Source organism: Rana temporaria, chromosome 4 (assembly GCF_905171775.1).
Source record: "Rana temporaria chromosome 4, aRanTem1.1, whole genome shotgun sequence".
Taxonomy (NCBI): Eukaryota; Metazoa; Chordata; class Amphibia; order Anura; family Ranidae; genus Rana; species Rana temporaria.
Window position 1 is genome coordinate 204,628,178 of NC_053492.1, and position 23,205 is coordinate 204,651,382.

The 23,205-nt window shown below is 43.1% G+C and overlaps 1 protein-coding gene across 1 annotated transcript in view; it reads right to left on the bottom strand.

Annotated features, from left to right (window-relative positions):
* Positions 1–17,327, bottom strand: part of ABCC5 (ATP binding cassette subfamily C member 5) — a 117,809-nt gene extending 100,482 nt beyond the window's left edge. Inside the window, exons 1-2 of the mRNA XM_040349739.1 lie at positions 17,196–17,327; positions 9,433–9,607 (exon numbers count right to left, since the gene is read on the bottom strand). Coding sequence (XP_040205673.1) covers positions 9,433–9,561 — 129 coding nt within the window. The 5' untranslated portion in view covers positions 9,562–9,607; positions 17,196–17,327. The remainder of the gene's footprint in view (positions 1–9,432; positions 9,608–17,195) is intronic.
* Between the last annotated feature and the right edge of the window lie 5,878 nt (positions 17,328–23,205).

The following is a 23,205-nucleotide window of genomic DNA, read 5'->3' on the forward strand; positions in this document are numbered from 1 at the left end:
GACTGGATTATCTGTGTCCTTAGTCCCTTTCTCCATCTCAAAAGGGGAGATGTCAGAGGTCTGTTAAGACCCCTGATGTCTCACCAAAACTCCCCAACAGGGCTAAAAGAAAAAAAAATGCAAAAAAAAAAAAAAAAGAGAATACTGACACATGTGCCACGGTCACATGACATTAAAAAATTGGTAATCGGTATTGGTGAGTACTTGGGGGGGAAAAAAAAGTATCGGTTCCTACCCTTGTGCAATACATATCAAAGCAAAGGTAAACTCCTTAACAGATTTTCTGAGCATGAAACGGCAAAGATGTGTTCATGTTCATGCTCAAAATAGTCTTAAAGTGGTATCGGGACAACCCTAGTTATTAAGCTTGAACGCCAAGCAGAGCTGTTGAAAATATATCAATACCCCATCTATTAGTATCAATGTGGGCCCTTCTTCCATGCATTAAAGACACCAAGCTGCCATATTTCAGCGTGTTTTGTGATTAGAGAAAATAATCAGGTGGTATTGTCAATACCCTTCAGTATAAAGTATCCCACACCTTACCGTTAAAGCAGAAGTAAACCCATCCATAAAACAGTTACCTTTCCAGCAGGTGCCGGAAATGTAACACTCCCATTGGTTGTGCTCTCAACCAAACTGTCAAACCATCCAAATGGCTGGTGTCATAACTGATCACATGTGCAGCACATGGCAGTTGTACAATAAACAGAGGCCAAGATAGCAGCTTTCTTGGCTGAAAACAATAGGAGGGTTTACTTCCACTTTAAGTAAAAAGGGGGGTCAGCTGACATATATGCTTTAACACTTTCCCTACAGAGTCATTGTAAAATGACATCGGCAGGAACCCTCCCTCCGGGTGGACGTCATATGTTATAACACACAGATCCATGTCCTGTCACCTGTTTGGAGACCAATGTGTGTTCCCTGGACAGAGGAACACACATCGGTCTCCTCCCCTTGCGAGTCCCCTCCCCCTACAGTTAGAACACTTTAGGGAACATATTAACCCCTTCAGCGCCCCCTAGTGTTAACCCCTTCCCAGCCAGTCACATTTACACAGTAATCAGTGCAGTTTTATAGCACTAATTGCTGTATAAATATGAATGGTCCCAAAAATGTGTCAAAAGTGTCCGATATGTCTGCCGCCATGTCACGGTCACAATAATAAAAAAATAATAAAAAAAAAAAAGATCGCCGCCATTTCTAGTAAAAATAAAATACAAAATAAAAATATTAAAATGCCATAATTCTATTCCCTATTTTGTAGATGCTAGAACTTTTGCGCAAACCGATCAAATACGCTTATTGCGATTTTTTTTACCAAAAATATGTAGAAGAATACGTATCGGCCTAAACTTAGGATAAAAATCGTTTTAAAAAAAAAAAAAAAAAAAAAAAAATATGATTTATTAAATCAAAAAGTAAAAAAAGATAGTGTTTTCTTCAAAACTGTCGCCTTTTTGTTTATAGCGCAAAAAATAAAAAAAACGCAGAGGTGATCAAATACCACCAAAAGAAAGCTCTATTTGTGGGGAAAAAAGGGGCGTCAATTTTGTTTGTGAGCCACGTCGCACGACCGCGCAATTGTCATTCCAAGTGCAACAGCGCTGAAAACTAAAAATTGGTCTGGGCAGGAAGGGGGGTGAAAATGCCCTGTATGGAAGTGGTTAGGATATTTATTAGTTTATAAGGGCTCATTCACATGTCACTTCTATGACAAGCAGTCTGCATTTACCACCTGCTTTCACCCTTAAAATGTGCACCACCCTATCTGCAACCATGTGCACTGCAAGTGGTAGCAGGACAGCTATGGTGCAGTCCCGTCTCCTTCAGTGGTGCGACACACCATTAAAATGTTGCTGCAGCCACAGCATAGTTACAGACCTGAGTGGCCACGTTTTGACCTTTAAAGTCAAATGATAGCATGTGATGTGAATGATGATGAAAAGTTAACTGCCCTCAACCTGTAAGGGGTTGTAATTGAAAAGCAAGAAAATAGAGCCATGAGTTAAGAGCCAGAAGAGACACACTCGGCACAATTTAGTAGAACATTTTTGAAGGTTTGCTTTTAGGGTGTTCCAAAGAAAGTTCTGCAAAGCCATGTTAGCCTGCTCAAAAAAGGTAGTTTGGGAGCGGACATGGGAGTGTAAAGGGATCAGCGCTATTTAATAATTTGATGTTTATTCCCCACTCAATTTAGATGACAAGTGGTTAGATACCCCTCACCTCTATGAGAACAGTCCTTGCAAAATGAATAATTCACCAACATAACCCCTTGGCAAGATGTATCCATGACAAAACAATTGTGATTTTTAGAACAGCTGGTACATCTCTGCCAAAGATCAACCAGCCCTAGTTCATTGCACAGCTGTCCAAAAAAGATGTAATTCCAGCATGTGGATGTCCACGTATGGTTAAACTTTTCCAGGGATTGCAACATTGTTTCTTCACCATTTGGTTTCAATGTTCTGTTTAAAAGGTAGTAGTTTAATGGACTGCTAAAGAGTCATTTCATTGCATTCTTGACATCATTGACTGTATTTTTAGAAGTTGCGCCCTCCCTGAGTTTTGTAAAATACAGTATGGCACAAAATATATAAAAAAAAAAAAAAGAACTGGCAGACAGCGATCCCCTATTGATCAAAAACGAAAGGTGCACAGGAGAAATTGGCCTTAAAGTGTTTGTTTAGCAAACAACTGTTTTTTTTATTATTATAATAGGAGATCCTTTTGCCTTAAAGCATGTTATACAGCGCAGTGTTTGTGCTGTGTAACCTGCCCATCTCTAAACTGTATATTAAAAAAAAATCATCCGCAGCTCCCCTCCCCTCACCCTCCCTGTGTCTCTGCAACACCCCCCCCCCCCCCCCCATTAGTACAAATAAAATATTAGAGATTATCACTCTCCAGACCCTCTATTATAGCCAGGCACACTGCGCTGTATACTTGTTATATTAAAACGAGGCATATAAATACCTTTTTAGAGCAACTTCAGGCCAGTCAATTGACTAGCAGCCACTTTGCAGCGCCGATACAGAGCTACTGAGGGAGGGGCTGAGCGGCCATGTGACCTTCCCAGCTGACACCAGAGGGCAATCTTGGCCCCTCCCTCAGAAGCCCTGTATCAGATGTAATGCTGCCACGAGTCATGTGACCAGACAAAAGATGGCTCTAAAAAAGTATTTACATGCCTTGTTTTAATATAACAAGTATACAGTGTAGCATGCCTGGCTATAATAGAGGGGCTGGATGGGATTACAAATTTTGGGTTAACAAACACTTTAACCACTAGACCTCTGAAAGAGGTTTTACCCCCTTCATGACCAGAGCATTTTTTTGCAATTTAGCAGTGCGCTAATTTAAAGGGGTTGTAAAAGTACAATTTTTTCCTAAATAACTAACTTTACCTTAGTGCAGTCCTCCTTCATTTACCTCATCCTTCCATTTTGCTTTTAAATGTCCTTATTTCTTCTGAGAAATCCTCACTTCCTGTTCTTCTGTCTGTAACTCCACACAGTAATGCAAGGCTTTCTTCCTGGTGTGGAGTGTCGTGCTCCCCCTCTCTTGGACTACAGGAGAGTCAGGACGCTCTCTATGTTGCAGATAGAGAAAGGAGCTGTGTGTTAGTGGGCGTCCTGACTCTCCTGTAGTCCAAGGGAGGGGACGAGCACGACACTCCACACCAGTGAGAAAGCCTTGCATTACTGTGTGGAGTTACAGACAGAAGAACAGGGAGTGAGGATTTCTCAGAAGAAATAAGGACAGTGAAGGAGGACTGCACTAAAAAAGGTAAAAGGAAGCTATTTAGGAAAAATAAACCTTTACAACCCCTTTAACTGGTAATTATGTGGTCATGCAACACCGAACGCAATTTATATTTATACAATTTTTTCACACAAAATTAGAGCTCTCTTTTGGTGGCATTTGATCACCGCTACTTTTTATTTTATTATAAAAAAAAAAAAAAAACACACATTAATTGGTTTGTGTGAAACTTCTAGCAATAGTATAAATACACAGGAATTTACGCAGATATGATGCTATACTGGTAATGGCAGTGATCAACGACTGTCAGTGTTGCAGCCAATCTGCCACTTAGGGCCCTTTCACACTGGGGCATTTTTCAAGCGCTTTAGCGTTAAAAAAAGCGCCTGTAAAACGCCTGAAAGAAGCTGCATCTGCAATCCCAATGTGAAAGCTCGAGTGCTTTCACACTAAAGCGCCTGAAAAACACCCCAGTGTGAAAGTGGTCTTAGCGTTAAAAAAAAGCGCCTGAAAGAAGCTGCATCTGCAATCCCAATGTGAAAGCCTGAGTGCTTTCACACTGAGGCGCTGAGCTGGCAGGGCGTCAAAAAAAGTCCTGCATGCAGCTTCTTTGCAGCGCTTTAGGAGCGGTTAATACACCGCTCCTAAAGCCCCCTTCCCATTGAGGAAGCTTTTTTTAACGCCAAAGCGCCTGAAAAGCGCCTCAGTGTGAAAGGGGTCTTAGCAGCGCTTTACCAGCGTTTTTCGGGCGCTGGCAGTGTGAAAGGCCTCTGAAAGCACTTGGGCTTTCACATTGGGATTGCAGATGAGGCTTCTTTCAGGCGCTTTACAGGCTTTTTTTTAAACGCCAAAGCGCCTAAAAAACGCCCGAAAAACGCCCCAGTGTGAAAGGGGTCTTACAGAACCTTGCTGGGGAGGTACACTAACGGACATCGATAGTTGCACTAATACAGTGACCAGATAAAATACTGTACACTGAACTAATGGCAATGGCTGGGAAGAGGTTAACATTTAGGGGCAATCAAGGGATAAACTGTGTGCCAACCAGTGCAATATGTTTCCCGCATTTCCCAGGGAGGAAAAAACTGCCAAATCGCTGATCTGTGTACAGGGTTCTGTGCGTTTGTAAACAAAAGACTGTGCCTGGCTACAGCTGATCAGCAGGTCTCAGCCATAAATCATAGCCAGTAACAGCACAATTTAGCAGTTGGTGCCCCTAACCCACTGTAAATGTACTATGGTCAGGCAGCAAGTGGTTAATATCCTGTGTCCATTAGTAATGATGCCTGTGTTTAAGACTAGCTTCAGACTGCTGCGTTATGATCAGATTTTCAGGGCGATTATGTAGTTTGCATATTCTATGGGGCCAAATTTGTGGTGAAATTGCACCAAAGTAGTACCTTTTCCAAAACTGTGCTGTACTGAGTTATATTGATATTAACAGGTGCCATTGAATACAATGTGATTTCCATTGGCATGCGATTCTGTGCGACTCAAATCATACCCGTAATATGATTTGAACAAAGACAAACAATACACATCATTCATTTTTCTGTATGCTTTTTGGTCAAGTTTACTATGCTGTACACTAAATGTAAACATATTTGCCAAGTTTAATTCCATATATCCGGTGTCTTGGTCTCTACTTATGGACACTGCACTGGATCTGTATTTATACTTCTGGCATATGTACAGAATTGTATAGTAGACCATCTCTTGCTTTGTATTAGAGCTGCACGATTCTGGCCAAAATGAGAATCACGATTTTTTGGCTTAGAATGAAGATCACGATTCTCTCACAGCGTAAAATCCTTTACATTTATACAAAAAATTCATTAAAGTAATTTTTTCCAAAAAAATTGTATTTAAAAAGACTGCTGCGCAAATACAGTGCAACATAAAATATTGCAGCAACCGCCATTTTATTCTCTAGGGTCTCTACTAAAAAATATATAATGTTTGAGGTTTCCAAGTGATTTTCTAGCAAAAAAAATAATGACTTTAACTTGAAAAGAGCGGTCAGAAAAAGGTTTGGCGTTTAAGTGGTTAAACGTTCCTAATTTACATATAGAAGTTTATTCCTACAATGTTTAGACTTAAAGTGGAGTTCCACCCATTTTTTTATGTTTGTCTGTGCTGCATGCTCTAATCTCATAGTGTTCAGAATGGACAATTTTTATTTAATTTGTTGCTTGTAAATACCTTTATTTTGTAGTCCTTCATTACTTCCTCCTCCTTATTTGCCTAGGCTATTTGCAAGGGTTTCTGGGATAGGCATCATGTTTCCCAGTAGTCCTTGCAAACCTGACTGAAACCTATTACATTGCTTGTGCACTGAGCATGTGCGAGATATGCAAAGCTGAAATCCAGGAAGTCATACAGTCTGGCTTCATGATGCCCACACTTAAGATTGCCACGGTCTATTTCTAGATTATAAACTATTTAAATGCTGTAACAACCTAACAAAACGGACCTTAGTTTACAGACTAACTTTACTAGAATACATTAAGCTTGTGTATTACAGGGGTATTTATATTTAAAAAGTGAAATTGTGGGTGGAACTCCCCTTTAACTTTCCACTGATAAAGAATGTTTTCAAAACTTGGCAGATTGCCCAGACTTTGACTTTTGGCTGAGAGCAGACAGGAAATTATTTGCATACCAAAGTGCAGAGAGAAAATTATTTTCATGTCAAGGACCTTAAAACCCTGTGTCAAGAATCGCAACGGGAAAAAGATCGCAATAACGATTCTTGACGATTAATCATGCAGCTCTACTTTGTATGCATCAGTATCTATTCTTTATTCTGTATATACATGTTTGTATGTTATTTGCATTGCACACTACCATTTTTTCATGTCCTGCACACTGGGTATAGTTCTTTATGCCTGCTCTTAATTTGTGCACGGGTGCTGAGGAACAAACCTTTTGTCACACAAAGATCATAGTCACATAATGAATGCCGGCTGCTGATCGCATGCAAAAAAATGCGACAGACTGGTTGTTGTACTGAAGTCGAACAACCAGCCTGCCCATAGATGGATTGAGATTCAGTCCATCAATGGCCAGCTTTATCCAAATTTCTTGCAATGCAAACCTCAACATTTAAGCTTGGACATACCTGTGTTTAAATAAACAAGCATTCTCCAATATTCTGCGCTTCAAAGCATATTCAAACTAGACCAACTAACCAGGGCAGGAACAAAACACTTTTGTGTGTGACAGTGGGACAAAGCTCTCAATGTAAAAAGAAACAAGGGATTTTTTTTATGCACTGCTGATGCCTCCTGAGCTCTCTTTGATGCAACAAACGTGTAAAGAGAACAATAAAGCACTGTTCACATCTGTGTGTGTTTTGTATGTGATGCGTTAAGAGGAGAAAAATCTGCTTGTGCATTTTTAGTGTGGGTTCCCATCAAGTGCATCTTGGCACAAGTTAGGAATGCCAAAAAAAAGTCTGTCCCTCACTACTAAACGATATCTCAGCCAATTGTCCAGCTAGCGCACCGCTCCAGTGTTAAAGCCCTCGAGTGTTTCACACTGGAGACACAGCAGCGGCTGTTTAGGGTCGGTTTGAAGGCGCTATTTTTAGCGTAATATCGCCTGCAAACCGCTCCAATGTGAAAGGGGTCTAAGAATTGTTAAGCTGCAATATATAAAAAAATTTGGGGAGGTTTAATACCGCTTTAGATGTGCATGTTTATTCTCAAGGAATAGGTAAGGAGGAGTAGGTGGTTTCCTCTGCAAACTCGCATCAAGAAAAGAAACTCATGCGATCATTAAGTTTGCCTTGTGTTTAACCACTTGAATACTAGGTCCTTTTCTGAGATTTTTTTACAAGTTAAAAAATCAGTATTTTTTTGCAGAGACCCTAGAGAATAAAATACCAGTCCTTGCAATATTTTATGCCACACAGTATTTGTGCAGCAGTCTATCAAAACGCATTTTTTTGGAAAACAAAAGTACACAAAAAAAAAAAAAAAGCAGAACGATAAAGTCAACCCACTTTTTTTGTATGTGAAAGATAATGTTAGAGTAAATAGATACCCAACATGTCATGCTTTAAAATCACTTGTGGAATGGCGACAAACTACGGTACCTAAAAAATTACCATGGTCGACTCCTTAAATTACAGGTAACCTGTTGAGAGTTAGAGGGCGCCTTGCGCTAGAATCATTGCTCTAACAATCCCAGCGATACCTTGCATGTGTAGTTTGAACACTTACAACTTAGATTTTTTATTTTTACACTGTTACTTTAATTTATTTGATCACTTTTATTGCCATCACAAGGAATATGAACATCCTTGTGAGAGCAATAGGCACGTGACAGGTACACTTTATGGAGGGATCTGGGGGTCTATAAGACCCCAAATCCCTTACTCTGTACTTGAAAGCATTCAAAATGCCAAGATCTGCATTTTTGAATACTTAAGATTTTTAAAAACTGGCGTTGTTGGTTCCCAAGTAAACCGGAAGAGATGTCATGATGTGGCTTCCGGGTTTACCATAGCCAAGATCAAATAAGTTTATCTTGGTCTCATCAGACCACAGGACATGGTTCCAGTAATCCATGTCCTTAGTCTGCTTGTCTTCAGCAAACCGTTTGCAGGCTTTCTTGTGCATCATCTTTAGAAGAGGCTTCCTTCTGGGATGCTAGCCATGCGGACCATATCTGATGCAGTGTAGGCTCTGAGCACTGACAGGCTGACCCTACAACCTCTGTAGCATTGCTGGCAGCGCTCATGTCTATTTCCCAAAGACCACCTCTAAATATGACACTGAGCACGTGCACTCAACTTCTTTGGTTGACTATGGTGAGGCCTGTTCTGAGAGGAACCTGTCCCGATAAACCGCTGTATAGTCTTGGCCACTGTGCAGCAGCTCAGTTTCAGGGTCATACCAATCTACTTATAGCCTAGGCCATCTTTATGTAGAACAGTGGTTCGCAACTCCTGTCCTCAGGACCCACTAACAGGCCAGGTTTGCAAGATAACTGAAATACATCACAGGTGATACAATTTACAGCTCAGTAATAGCAGTATTCTGGTCTGCATCTCCTCGAGGTAATACTTAAAATCTGACCTGTTAGTGGGTCCTGAGGACAGGAGTTGAGAACCACTGATGTACAGCAACAATTATTTTTCCAGATCCTCAGAGTTCTTTGCCATGAGGTGCCATGTTGAACCTCCAGTGACCAGTATGAGAGAGTGAGAGCAACAACACCAAATTTAACACACCTTCCCCCCCATTCACACCTGAGACCTTGTAACAGAGTCACATAACACCGGGAAGGGAAAATAGCTAATTGGGCCCAATTTGGACATTTTCACTTAGGGGTGTACTCACTTTTGTTGCCAGCAGTTTAGACATTAATGGCTGAGTGTTGAGTTATTTTGAGGGGACAGCAAATTGACACTGTTACACAAGCTGTACACTCCCTACTTTACATTGTAGCAAAGTGTAATTACTTCAGTGTTGTCACACTTTTGTGAGGTACTATACACACACATGCACTTATTTTTTTCTCTTTATTTAAAGACGCTATGTTTCTGCAGTGAATTGACAAACTACAACATCCTAAAGCAGAAGATAACAAATGTCAGCTTTTATAACAAAACCTAATTACGGTAGTTAGCAATGACCATTCACCAAGAAAGCTGACCTGTGATTTTTTCTTTTGATATTTGAAGTCCTCTTGCTCATTTTTCTCATCTGGGTTGTTTTGATCCCGAACATTTCTGTACCCCAGGCTGGGTATGACATATTCGACTCCTAAATCTAGATCTTTCATCTTCCTTTAGCATTGATTGCCTCTAGTGATGCAATGTCCTCAAAAACTTCAAAACAAACAAAAAGAAAAACACTTTAATAAAAACAAGATTTCATCTAGTTTTATTCTTACTAATTGTTCAATAATGTAATATGTAACCAAAGCCTAAACTTTTAATCTTTGAATGAAGGAACACATTTATAAAACCAGATTTTTCTTATTTTTGCAGTTAAAGCAGAGTTCCGCCCAAAAGAGGAACTTCCGCTCATCTGCTTCCTATCGCCTTCCGTCTATTTTGAGCGGCTCTTGTCAGATCAGATGGCAGGTGGGTGTCAGCGGACACATCTCCGCTGTCATCCGCCTGCCCATAGAAGTCAATGGGTGGGCCCCTCGGATGCGCCTGAAAAAATGGACAGGCGTAGCAGAGCGGCCGATCGTGTGAAAGGGGCCTTAGATGTACTAGCAGATTAATATACACTTACAAGTTGTTAAAGCCAAACTCAAGCAAACATTTAAGCAGTTACAGCAACATTTTCTTTGTTCCCCTTTTTAGGTAAAGGTTTAGCACACCATTGCAGGCTCCAGTTAAAAAAAAAAAGCCAGACCCGGTCCAGATGCGTTTCTGCATGCCTGTGTTTAAATCGTTTTTGACGTGCTTTTGGACACATTTCAGGTTTGTTCCACCAATTTTTTTCCACTATAGTGAGTTTCTGATGCGTTTTACTGCGTTCCAGTCCAGTGAAGCATGTTCTACTTTTTTTTTCTGGAACTGAAAGGACCTGAAATTGACTGCACTGGTGGGAACTATGCCATTGGAAACCATATAACCTACTTTCCATGCGCTTTTGATGCAGATGGTGTGAACTGGCCCTGAGAGTGTAAAAAGTTACTCTCCATTCGAATCATAGCACATTACATCGTGGTGACCTGTAGTGCATTCCGAAAGCCTGCAAACAAAATGCAGCATATCTGCACTTCACCAAAGTATTGTGGTGTGAACAGGGCACATAGGAAACAAATATTTTCTATGTGCCCTAGTGATGAGATGCATTGTTTCATGTAGTAAAATGCAGGTCAGCACATAGTGTGAATGAAAGGATAGTTCACACATCCTGGGGTGACTGTTTTTTTTGTTGCACTGGGATTAGTGCCAGCCACCACAAGGGCACATAGAAAACAGTTGTTTTATGTGCCCCATTCACATCATAATGCCATGGCGAGGTGCGGTGCAGTACAGAAAAATACAGACTTGCTACATTTTTCCGCAGCACACTGGATAGCACCACAGTCTGTACACTTACAATAAAGTCAGAAAGAAAAAAAAAAAAAAAACACACTGCTACACAAGTGTCTTTGGAAGACTTCCCTTCTACTCCTGTTCCGGTGACAACCATACCATTTTGCATTACCCATCACTTTCCACACCAGCGGAAATGTTCTCTAGGACAAACAGAGGGCACATCTACCTAGCAAGGACACTGGCAGCAGGAAGTTTAAATGATGTCCTGCTTATCCAAAAGTAAAAAGGACCAAATCATACCAGCTGCTGTTACAACACAGAGGCTGGTGTGTGAAATGGTGGCATCACTGCAGTGCCAATGAACCGAATCGCACTGTTCACTTTTCTTTAAACTACGTTTATTAACCTCTTCAGCCAGAGTTTTGGCTGACAAATGACCGGGACACTTTTTGTGATTCGGCACTGCGTTGCTTTAACCGACAATTGCACGGTCGTGCGACGTAGCTCCCAAACTAAATTGATGTCCTTTTTTTCCCCACAAATAGAGCTTTCTTTTGATCACCTCTGCGGTTTTTATTTGTTGCTCTATAAACCAAAATAGAGACAATTTAGAAAAAAAAAAAAAAGCAATATTTTGTACTTTTTTCTATAATAAATATCCCCAGTTTTTATTTTTTTATTTTTTAAAGCAAAATTCTCAGTTTAGGCCGATACGTATTCTTCTACTTTTGTTTTCTTCTACTTTTGTTTTTTTTAAACAAAAATATCGCAATAAGCATTTGATTGGTTGGCGCAAAAGTTATAAAAGCTACAAAATGGGGGATCGTTTGACATTAATATATATTTTTGTTTTTGTTAGTAATGGTGGTGATCAGCGATTTTTATCATGACTGCGACATTATGGCGAACACATCGGACACGTTTTACGCTATTTTGGGACCATTCACATTTATACAGCGATCAGTGCTATAAAATGCAGATTACTGTATAAATGAGACTGACAGGGAAGGGGTTTAACCACTATGGGGCTACGAAGGGGTTAAGTGTGTCCTAGGGAGTGATTCTAACTGTGGGGGGCTGGGCTTACTGTGACACTGATGACTACTTCCGATGAGAGGGAGCAGACGATCAGTGTCCCATCACAAGGCAGACCAGGAAGATGCCTTGTTTTCACTGGCATCTTCCCCGTTCGGCCGCTTTGTGACATGGTCGCAGGACGCTGGCGGACATAAAGTACGCAGGTCCTGGGGGCATGATCACCGAGCACGCCTGCACGGCGCGGACTTCAAAGTAATGTAAATATATGTTACTTTGTGCAGCTGTGCCATTCTGCCGACGTAAAAAAGTCAGAAAACGGTTAAGTTGCATTAGCTGTCGCACCATGCAAGGCAGCGGAAGGCCTTGCACTGCGCTTAAAAAACGCCATCCACACACCACTGCAATACATTTGGTGTGAACATGACATATAGAAGACAAGACATTTTTCCTCATCTTGCAGTGGAATTGAGCTTTAATAGCATCCCAACCGCACCTGGTGTGAATCAACCCTAATGGCTCATGCAAATTCTCTAGTACAGCGTAACTAAAAGTGTCTTGTTGTGCCCAGGAATTCCTGATTCTACTTACAACAAACCACAGACCTGAATAGTTGCAGGTAACTGGATGTAGCTTAGGGGTTGCCACCTGTCCAGAATTCAACCAAACAGTTTGGGTTTGAAATCACGTGTCTGGGTTTCAGACTGCCTGAAACCTGGACACATTATTCATACCAGACAATGGCTTCCCCCCCCCCCCCCCCCCCAAACACACGCACAGACGGAGAGGGTTCGATCTGCACCTCTTCCTCCTGGCCCTACCCCTCTGTGACTGCGCACACTCCAATCCCTGGCTCTGTGCCTTAGAAAAGGAAAGTGGGGGCCGGAAATTTGAAATCTAGCAGCCTCAGATACATCTGGATGAGAGGTGCTGACTGCCAAGGGGTGAGTGAGCTCACCATCCATCCCTGTCTGTAAAAGAAGTCTCCCCCCTTCTCTCTCCTGCCTCTGAGTGAGCACTCCAAGGCAAATCAGAGTTCTCAGAGCACCCTTTACATCAGATTTCCCCTTAACACCAGAGACCACAGTGTTCCCCCTTACATCAGCGTCCTCTGTACATCAGAGTTCTCAGTGCTCCCCCTTAAATCAGAGTTCCCAGAGCAGTCCCTTACATTAGAGTCTGCCGAGTCCCCCTTTACAGTGAATAGGGAACACTGCGAGTTCAGATGTAAAAGGTAAAGTCTGTGGACTCTGACATAAAGGGGGACTCTTGTTATCAACTTCATATGATTAGAAATGTTATTCAATAGCAAAATATATGTATAGTTTATACTATAAAAGAAAAAATTGCTGTGCGCCGCTAAAGTGTTCGTGTTTGACTTCAAGAAAATGTGGCAACCCTAATGTAGCAATGTGTTACTGCTTGTGTCATATGGCAAACGTGCACAGAAGCAAGTTCCTAAACCAAGACTAGTCACATTCAGAGACGTAGTTATGTGTGTGTGTATATGTGTGTGTGTATATATATGTGTGTGTGTGTGCGTGCGTGTGTGTGTGTGTGTGTGTGTGTGTGTGTTCTGCCTCGTAGTGAGTTGTGCACAGCTGGGTACAGCTGCCTGCAACCATTCATGTCTATGGGTGGCTATGCGCGGCACTCTCAGGCACAAAAAAACATGCTTGTTTACGACGTACTGGAAAATGGATTTGGGCTACAGATATACTTGTGAGTTAAAAATCAAAGTGTAATATTGGTTTTGTTTGTCTGTATTACAATCTTTTTTTTATTTGAACACATATTCTTGGAAACTTCTCCGATTTATAGAAACTGTTTTGCCATCAAACGCTACAAGCCTGGACTAGTCCTGAAGGCTGCTACCACACTGCAAGCCCACAGGAAGTGCACAGCCACAGCATATGCCTCTCTTTATTTCAGTTAGAAAGGAGCTCATTTGATTTCTAGCTGCATATCGCTTAAGAAAAGTGACATCATTGCCTGCTAAACAAGAATCAAGAGAACATAATGAGCAATGAGAGAAGCAAGGACAAGACTGTGTATGGATTTACTAAACAAGTTATCTAGCAGTAATTAGTTACATTCAGCTAGCCGTGTTCTGTAATGCAGCTCATCCCAGCCACTTCTTCAGTTCTAATGAAGGGTCAAGAAGATACCGCAACATTTAAAACCACACATTATGTTTTATTTACAAACCCATGTACACTTTGCAAATTAGGTGGCCAGTCCTGGTGTCACACCCCCTCAAAGGTTTTCCTCTTTAGGCATTTTCTGTAATAAAGTGGTAGTTAACACTCTATTTTTACCTACAGGTAAGCTTACCTGTAGATTAAATCAATATCTCTTAAGCATGCACCGTAGGAGATATTCTAGCGAGCAGCAGCCAGTGATGTCATCAGTGCAAAAGCTCTGAAGGAACAGCAAACCTGTGCTTTTCTTTCAGAGCTCTGTGCCATCATCGTGGCTCAGCCATTCAAGCTGCTGCAGCCCACAAACCCAAAAAGACGACCGGTAGAAGATGGAAGCCTCTGTGGCAATGACAGCACGCAGCTGGAGGGCTTCGTTTCAAGGTAAGTCTTTCATAATGTGCTAGTATGAAGCACATTATGCCTTTACCTTTGCAGGTAGAAGTTCCCCCCATATTTACTACCACTTTAAAAAAGTTAAAAACACCCCACTACCTATTCCTATCCCTGAACAGGTACCTAGCTCCATGACTTCCCTCCCCTCACAGGAGAAACTGAGGGTAGCAGGATCTATTGGCACCTGCTGTTGTCATCCCCTGTGAGGAGAGAGCAAGGGTGTGGCTTAGTGGCAATGTTTAGGTCTGTGCAAACAGAGCGTAGCTCAGAAGCGTACACTTAGGGGTGCATCCTTGGAACCCAGCTTGACATGAACCAATGAAGAAGCTGATAGCACCAGCAGGGGGACTGCCAGAAGATAACCGACCTCTCTTTACAATATCATTACACAAAGCAAGCATTACCTCCTTTTTCTTTTAAAGTGCTTGTAAACCCAACCACACAACTTGCATCTACATGCAAGACTAGATTAAGGCTTACCTGTAGGTGCAAGAAATATCTCCTTTACCTACACGGTTTAGGAGATATTTGCTGAAACCACCACACCGGTGTCTACGACAACGGCGCACTGAGCGTTCCAGCATAATCAAATGATAATGCCAAAAACTTGCACATGCGCGGGAATCGTGCCGTGTGCCCATGTCAGATTTAACTTATAGGATTTACATCTACTTTAAGCTTAGACAAAAAAAAAAATGGAAGTCGATTGGTTTCTATGCAGAGCTGCACCAGATTTTGCACTCTGCAGTTTTGGTAAATCAACCCCAAAGTCTTTAGTATCAATTTAACAACACATCTTAAAGCGGAGTTCCACCAAAAAAAAAAAAATAATAATTAAAAGTCAGCAGCTACAAATACTGCAGCTGCTGACTTTTATTAGGACACTTATCTGTCCAGGGCGCCGCAAAGTCCTCACCCGAAGCCGATCTGTCCCTCGGCTCCCGGGTGCAAGCATATTCAGTAAGGGAACCAGGCTCTGAGGCTGCGTATCCTCACTGGTCCCTGCTGTCTTCTGTGACCTGTGTCTCTCCCAGAAGACAGCAGGGGGTGGACATTGCATAGAACGCCACAGAATCTGCAGCGATCATCGCTGGAAGTAGGAGCAAATACCTGTATCATACAGGTATCTGCTCCCCCCTGAAAAGGTGCTAAATGTGATACCGGAGGGGGGGGGGGGCCGGAAGTTCAATTTTTGGGTTAAAGTGGTTCTAAAGTCTGTTTTTTTACCTTAATGCATTCTATGCATTAGGATAAAAAGCCTTCTGTGTGTGGCAGCCCCCTAATACTTACCTGAGCCCCATATCTCTGTCTACGAGTACCACGGCCGTCTGGGATTGGCTGAGACACAGCAGCAGCGCCATTGGCTCCCGCTGCTGTCAAACTCAGTTAGCTAATCAGGAGAGAGATGGCACAGGGTGGGGCTGGACCACAGCTCTGTGTCTGAATGAATACATGGCGCTGCAGCTCAGCTGCCCCTATAGCAATCTGCTGGTTGTGGCCTTTTGTGGGGCTGGACCACAGCTCTGTGTCTGAATGAATACATGGCGCTGCAGCTCAGCTGCCCCTATAGCAATCTGCTGGCTGTGGGGGCACTCAGCAGGAGGGCGGGGCAAGGAGCTCCAGCCAGGGACCCAAGAAGAGGAGGTTCTGGGCTGCTTTGTGCAAAACCATTCCACAGAGCAGCTAAGTATAACTTACAAACATGTTAATGTTTGCGCTTTTAATAGAAAGAAAAAGAAGAAGACTTTATAATCACTTTAACATCCTACCAAATTCCTCTCCCTCAATTCGATTACATGAACTGCTTTGATTATATAAAATGTCATTTGATCTCTGTATTGCTCCATCAGTATCTTTTTGAAACGTATGACATTAAAATGCAATGACACAATTATATAAAATTACATTTAAAAAAAAAAATCTAAAAAAACCCATGAGAAAAAAAAAAAAAAGAAGGATGAGAGCATCTGACACACTGGACCAAATCCATCCCGAACTCATCAGCCGAGGCCTTGAGAGCTCAGAGCTGAGGTCACCTTGTGCCATCCCGATTACCGCTTTAGCTGTCAAGGCCACAGCCTCCCAGCATCAAACGATCCAGCTACCAAAACACAGTGACACCTCCATTGTATCCCTTCCCCCAGCAGTGGGAGAAAAGCTGGCCTGTGTAGCCTGTTACCAATCAAACCCATCAGGTATCATGGCAGTGTTCCTGAACACCTACATCTGATGAGCCACATACATAACGAGGCAGCCTCGCATCCCAAGCCTGTGTGCCATTTAGGCTGTAAGAGGATCCAATAAGCGCACCCCCCTCCTTCTCTATGGGGGAACAATACGCCCACAGCGCCCCCTGGCGGGGAAGAGGGGGGGAAAGGGAAGCACAAGAACAAAACATCGCTCGGCCCCGACTCAGGTAACGGCCCGGCTTACTTTAACGGATACAAGGCTCAGCTAGTCCCGGCTGTGAGGGCTGTTCATAGCGGAGAGCCCTGTACTTTACCCGTAACAGGTTGCTGTGTGAATGTCATGGAGACAGCCCTGGTAATAATATGAAGGTTCAGGGAGAAGAGAATACAAGGCAGAGCTGCCCCTTCCCTCACACAGCCGCAATGTCACCCGGACTACACAGCCTGGAACATGACACCGAGCTGCGTCACTCAGCTTCCTAACACTGCGGCTTCTATGGTCCTGTCACATCACTACTGAAGAGCAACCATGGTCACTAAGGCTGGGAATATCTTTGTCATCCTCCCAGCCACTGAGGGATGATAAGGCCCCATTACCTGGCAGAGTACGAGCGCAGGTAGCTGACACTAAATTCGACTTCGGTCCTGACACTTCCACTGCGGCTCTTCAACTCAGGAAAACAAGCAGCCGGGCTGCGGGTCAGTCCGTGGAGAAACACACTGCGCATGCTCATTAGCCGAGTAGGCCGTCCCAAACACAGGGGGAGATGGGAAGGGTAGTCTAGCGATAGCAGTTGCCGGGTAGTACAGAATGGGCGAAGTGACTACATATCCCAGAATGCCGCGCAGGCGAGAGAGGCGTGACTGCACTGTCAAAGAGGAGAAGGGGCGTTCCGCGGCTTTGTCGGTCACGCCTTCTGTGCTCGTGCTGCGGCAGCACCCTCTGGAACGTTCTGTTTGTACATGAAATCGAGGCCATTTTAGGCCTGGGTGTGACTAGGCGCTGCTATTGTGTCTCCAGGACATATGATGCAGTCTGTGGCCGCAGAACCAGTGATAGCAGCCTCTGTCACTGTGAAGGTCGTGAAGAAAAAGAAATATTGTTTACTGTGTAGTTTTCCATGGAGAAGACAAAATGTATGCAAAAAATTAACCACTAAAAGGCCACAGCCTTTCCCATATTTGTTCATGTCATCAGCCTTCCCCTTTGTAGCATGTCCTTATTAGACACCTTCTAGGGCAGTGATGGTGAACCTTGGCACCCCAAATGTTTTGGAACTACATTTCCCATGACGCTCATGTACTTTGCAGTGTAAGGAGCATCATGGGAAATGTAGTTCCAAAACATCTGGGGTTTCAAGGTTCACCGTTCTAGGGCAGTGTTTCTCAACTCCAGTCCTCAAGGCGCCCCCGACAGGTCATGTTTTCAGGTTCTCCCTCAGATGAAACAGCTGTGAAAATTACCAAGGCAGTGAAACTGATCAAATCACCTGTGCAAAATAATGGTAAGCCCGAAAACATGACCTGTTGGGGCGCCTTGAGGACTGGAGTTGAGAAACACTATTCTAGGGCATGGCTGCTACACCTGCGGACCTCCAGCTGTTGCAAAACTACAAGTCCCATGATGCATTGCAAGGCTTACAGTTAGAAGCATGGCTCCTAAAAGCTGAGGCATGATAGGACTTTTAGTTCAGGAACAGCTGGAGGGCCACGGGTTGAGAAGCCATGTTCTAGGGCCTCAGGGGTGTCAAACTCAAGTGTATCATGGGCCACAGCATTATGGTCACCCTCAAAGGGCTGGTTGTATGTATAAGACTTTTTAAATGTACAGTATCTATTCTGTCTCATATTAACCACTTTCCATCAAATCACATACTCATAGCTCCTAACTGTCCCTGATTTCGAGGGACTGTCCCTGATTTTGAGCAATGTCCCTCTGTCCCTCATTCCTCCTCATTTGTCCCTCATTTTGGTCTGATCTATATAGTTGTATATAAAACACACTTTTTATCTATCAAAAAGTATTTCCCAGTGCTAAGCCTTTCATCTGATTTCTAAATTACTGCATTTGTAATTTCCGAAAGCCAATATAAAGGATTAGTAGTGGTAAAAAAAGCACTTGTGGTTCTAACCAATCTTATTTTTTGTACAATTCTCCTTTAAGGGGGCGTGACAAGGGGTGTGTCCTATGCCTGCATACTTTTGCCGATAGGTGGCCCTCATTCCCATCTCAAAAAGTTGGGAGGTATGCATACCTGGTACGTCACTTGACTTCAAGTGGTTGTACAAGGGTGATGCCTGAATCACATCCGCCAGCTAGTTGGAGACCCATACAAACCCAGGATCGGCTTTGATCGGGTCTCCATTATGGTGACCCTCAAACAATAACACAATATCACTTCCGGTTTACCTGGATGTCAACGGCACCATGTTTTGAAAATTGAAAGTATTCAAAAGCGCCAATCTTGGTGTTTTGAAGTGCAACGGAGGGATTTGGGATCTTATTTACCCCAGATCATACCTCCCAACTTTCTGAGATGGGAATGAGGGACGCCTATCAGCAAAAGTATGCAGGCATAGGACACACCCCTTGCCACGCCCCCTTAAAGGAGAATTGTACAAAAAAATAAGATTAGTTGAACCCACAAGTGCTTTTTTTACCACTACTATTTCTTTATATTGGCTTTTGGAATTTACAAATGCAGCAATTTAGAAATCAGGTGAAAGGTTTAGCACTGGGAAACATTTTTTGATAGATAAAAAGTGTATTTTATATACAACTTTATAGATCAGACCAAAATTAGGGACAAATGAGGAGAATGAGGGACAGATGGACATTGCTCCAAATCATTGACAGTCCCTCGAAATCAGGGACAGTTGGGAGGTATGCCAGATCCCTCCATAAAGAGTACCTGTCACATGCCTATTGCTGTCAGAAGGTTGTGTACATTATTCGTTACAGCAATAAAAGTGACATTTATTTTTGTTAAAGCAACAGTGTAAAATTAATTCATTAATAATTAAAGTGTTACAAAACCTACTACAGTAAAATCAGTCTGTATATGCAGTAAAGCATGCTTGTTATACTCACTGTGCAACCTAAGGGATTAATCCTCTGCACTGTGTAAAAAGGCTGTTTGATCCTGTGTGCACAGATCCCCCCCTCCTTCCACAGTTCCCTGATAATTTCCTGTTAACGAAGTCTATGGAGTCAGGCTGCACATGCTCAGTTTGGTGTGTATTGCTAGAGAGTTTTTTTTTTTTTTTCTTGGGAAAGTGCATGTGACATTACCATTGTATGACAGTCCCCAGCAGTTTGCATATGGCAGTGTGAACTCAGGTGTGGACCCATGCGATTCAGGTGTGGACCAAAAAAAGGGCCCTGTGCGTGTTTGGTCCGAATGAGATGCGATTTCAGCCATACAGTTTGTATGGCTGAAATCACATCGCACAGACATCGCATGTGATCTGAACAGCAGTGCGGTGCAAATCACTTGCAATCTCGCACAGTGCCAGGGCTGTATCTTGGCCTAGGCCAACAAGCCGCCGTATTCTGCTGGCTGTTCACTGCACCATACATTTCTCAGAATGAACTGTGGATCACCTCATATTATGATAAACATCCAGGAATGTGCATGTGTCCAAGCTAGTGCATGAGATATGTAAATAACCTGTCACTCGAAGCAAGGGGACAGAAAGGACTTTTTATTTAGACAGGTTTTTATCTGGAAGTCTGTTAATTTTCACTGAACAATAAAAGAGGATTGCTCAGAGCTGGATTAACTCTGTGTGGCAAGACTGGGCACAGATGATAGGAAATCTTATTCTCTACATTGTGACATAAAATAAAAAAAAAATAGTTTTGGGTTTACATCCACTTTAAAGATTTAGTGAACGGGGGGTGTGGCCTGGACTGGCATGTGAGAGGACACAGCTCTCACAGCTCCTGAGACTGATCCGTTACTGATCCTCCCCCAGCCCAGATACCGGTATTTCCCTGCTATATGCAGCTTGCCACTGATCCCGGGACCTCTGTGGAACCCAGATTAAAACGGGTCCCGAAATCCAAGATGGCGCTGCCACGATCACACTGAAGTAGGGTGACCACATTTTCAAACTGCCATTCAGGGACACACTCTCACCTTCCTCCAAAAAAGATGAGGGGGGCAGGGGGAAATGCAGTCTCTGGATTGTGCCACTTGCCCCCAGATGCAGTGCCGCTTGCCACCCATAGCCTGCCACCAGATGCAGTGATGCTGTTACTCCCTCTGCATGAGCCATGTGCGTAGAAGGAAAGGAGTGGAGTCACTATCTGGAGAGTGAAGATCACACCAGTCCCTGCTGCTTGCCGCTGGGTGCCAGAGAAGGAGGAGGTGCCGAGGTGGGTGGGGACAGCAGTGCTGCACTAGGCGCAGGCCTCACTCCCGGTCTCACTGTCTGAGAGTAAATTGTCACTGGTTGCAGGATGCCAGGCAGCGCTGGCCCTAGCAACCAGTTCCGGAAATGTAGTTATTAGTTAGTAGGGGGTAGTAGCTGTGTCCTCTATTTCATTCCGGGACATTGTATTGTCCTGGAATGAAGGTGCCCGGGACCCAGAACAGACATGTCAATTGTGGGACAGTCCCAGGCAATCCGGGACACGTTGGCACTCTACACTGAAGGGGACTCCACGAGGCACAGAGAGAATGAAAGATCTGGGACCCAAAGTGCAAAAGCAACCAAAGACACAGGGTAAGGAGGCCCCCCAGGAATATGGTTTATTATACCCAGAAGATGAACGGGCTGACGGGGCTGACAAAGCTGGACACTCACTACATACAGAGCCTGCCCTATCTGGGACACAGGCACAGGCGGCCATCTTAGCTGCACTTATTGAGGATGAGGAGAAGGATAGGGCTGGGTTTCTAGCTTTGTCCCAAAATTGACCCGGACACAAATGATCCAGCTCAGCCCACTCTGGCAGACATCCTCAGACCCCTTTCACACTGGAGCATTTTTGCAGGCGCTATAGCATTAAAAATAGCGCATGCAAAACGCCATTAAACAGCTGCACCATTCATTCCAGTGTGAAAGCCCAAGGCTTTCACACTGGAGCGTTGCACTAACAAAATTACAGGAAACGTTTGTTAGAAGTTATTGCTGCCAAATGAGGTTCAACCAGTTATTAAATCCAAGGTTTCACATACTTTTTACACTTGCACTGTGAATGTTTACATGGTGTGTTAAATAAAAACATGGTAACATTTAATTATTTGTGTGTTATTAAGCAGACTGTGATTGTCTATTGTTGTGACTTAGATGAAGATCAGATCACATTTTATGACCAATTTGTGCAGAAATCCATATCATTCCAAAAGGGTTCACATACTTTTTCTTGCAACTGTATAGGTGAAATCAACCAAGGGAGTTTACTCTAATGCCGCGTACACACCATCACTTTATGTGATGAAAAAAAATGACACTTTCTGTGAAGTAAAAAATGACGTTTTTGAAACTTCAATTTTCTAAGACGAAGTTGCCTACACACCATCGTTTTCTCACAATGATTTTGCAAAGTGAGGTTACGTTCCACCACGTTTTACCAGTGAAGCTTGCTTCATAAGTAGCTTCTGGGCATGCGTGGATGAAAAAACGTCTTAGAAAACGACGTTTTTTGCTACACACGGTCAATTTCTGTGAAGTAAAAAGTGCACTTTTGAAAAACGACACATAAAATTGAAGCATGCTTCAATTTTTTTTGGTCGTTTTTTACAAGACATAAAACGACGTTTTCCCCCACACACAGTCAATTAAAGTGACGTTTTAAAAAAAAAACATCATTTTTTTTCATCACATAAAGTGATGGTGTGTACGCGGCATAAGGTGACCAGATTTTTTTAATGAAATCCGGGGACAATTTTTTTATGTTTTACTAGTAATGGCGGCAATCAGCGACTCTGCCCGTCGCAGCCCGCCTCACAACCTGTCAAGTCTTACTCTCGGGACCCCGGGTAGATCACTCCACCAGGGAAGGTAAGGAAATAAGCAGGCGGCTGGCCGGGACTTGAGCCAAGGCAGAAGAACATGCGAGCGGAGATAATTGGGCATGTGCCCGAAACTGAAGAAATATTCCCTCCGCTCCGACCAGCACATGATTATCAGAGAGGGGCACAGATAATGGAAAAAAAATACACTCCCCTAAGCTAGTAGGAGCGGGGGGGAGTGTAATTCAGATTATTATTTTTTTTATTCTGCACTGATTGTCTTTAAATTGCCCCAGCCTCTGTTCAAATCCAATCCGGGGACAAAACTGGGGACAGATTTGGGGTGGGGACAGTGTCCTCAATCCGGGGACTGTCCCCTGAAACCGGGGATGTCTGGTCACCCTAGTTTACTCCCACTTTAAGAGCAGGTGCAGGCTGGAGCGGAGCCAGTACAAGGCATTTTCTAGAAAAAAAATACAGCTTGTTACATTAAAACAAAAAATTTGAGAAATGGCCTGGAGTTGCAGTGGTTAAATCAGCTAAATACATTTCAGGTGCATTCTAATAAAAGGTGTTCAATGGTTAACAGTTAATATTCTTTCAAACTTGTGTGTGGGCAGATGATCAATCTACTACTGCTTTTT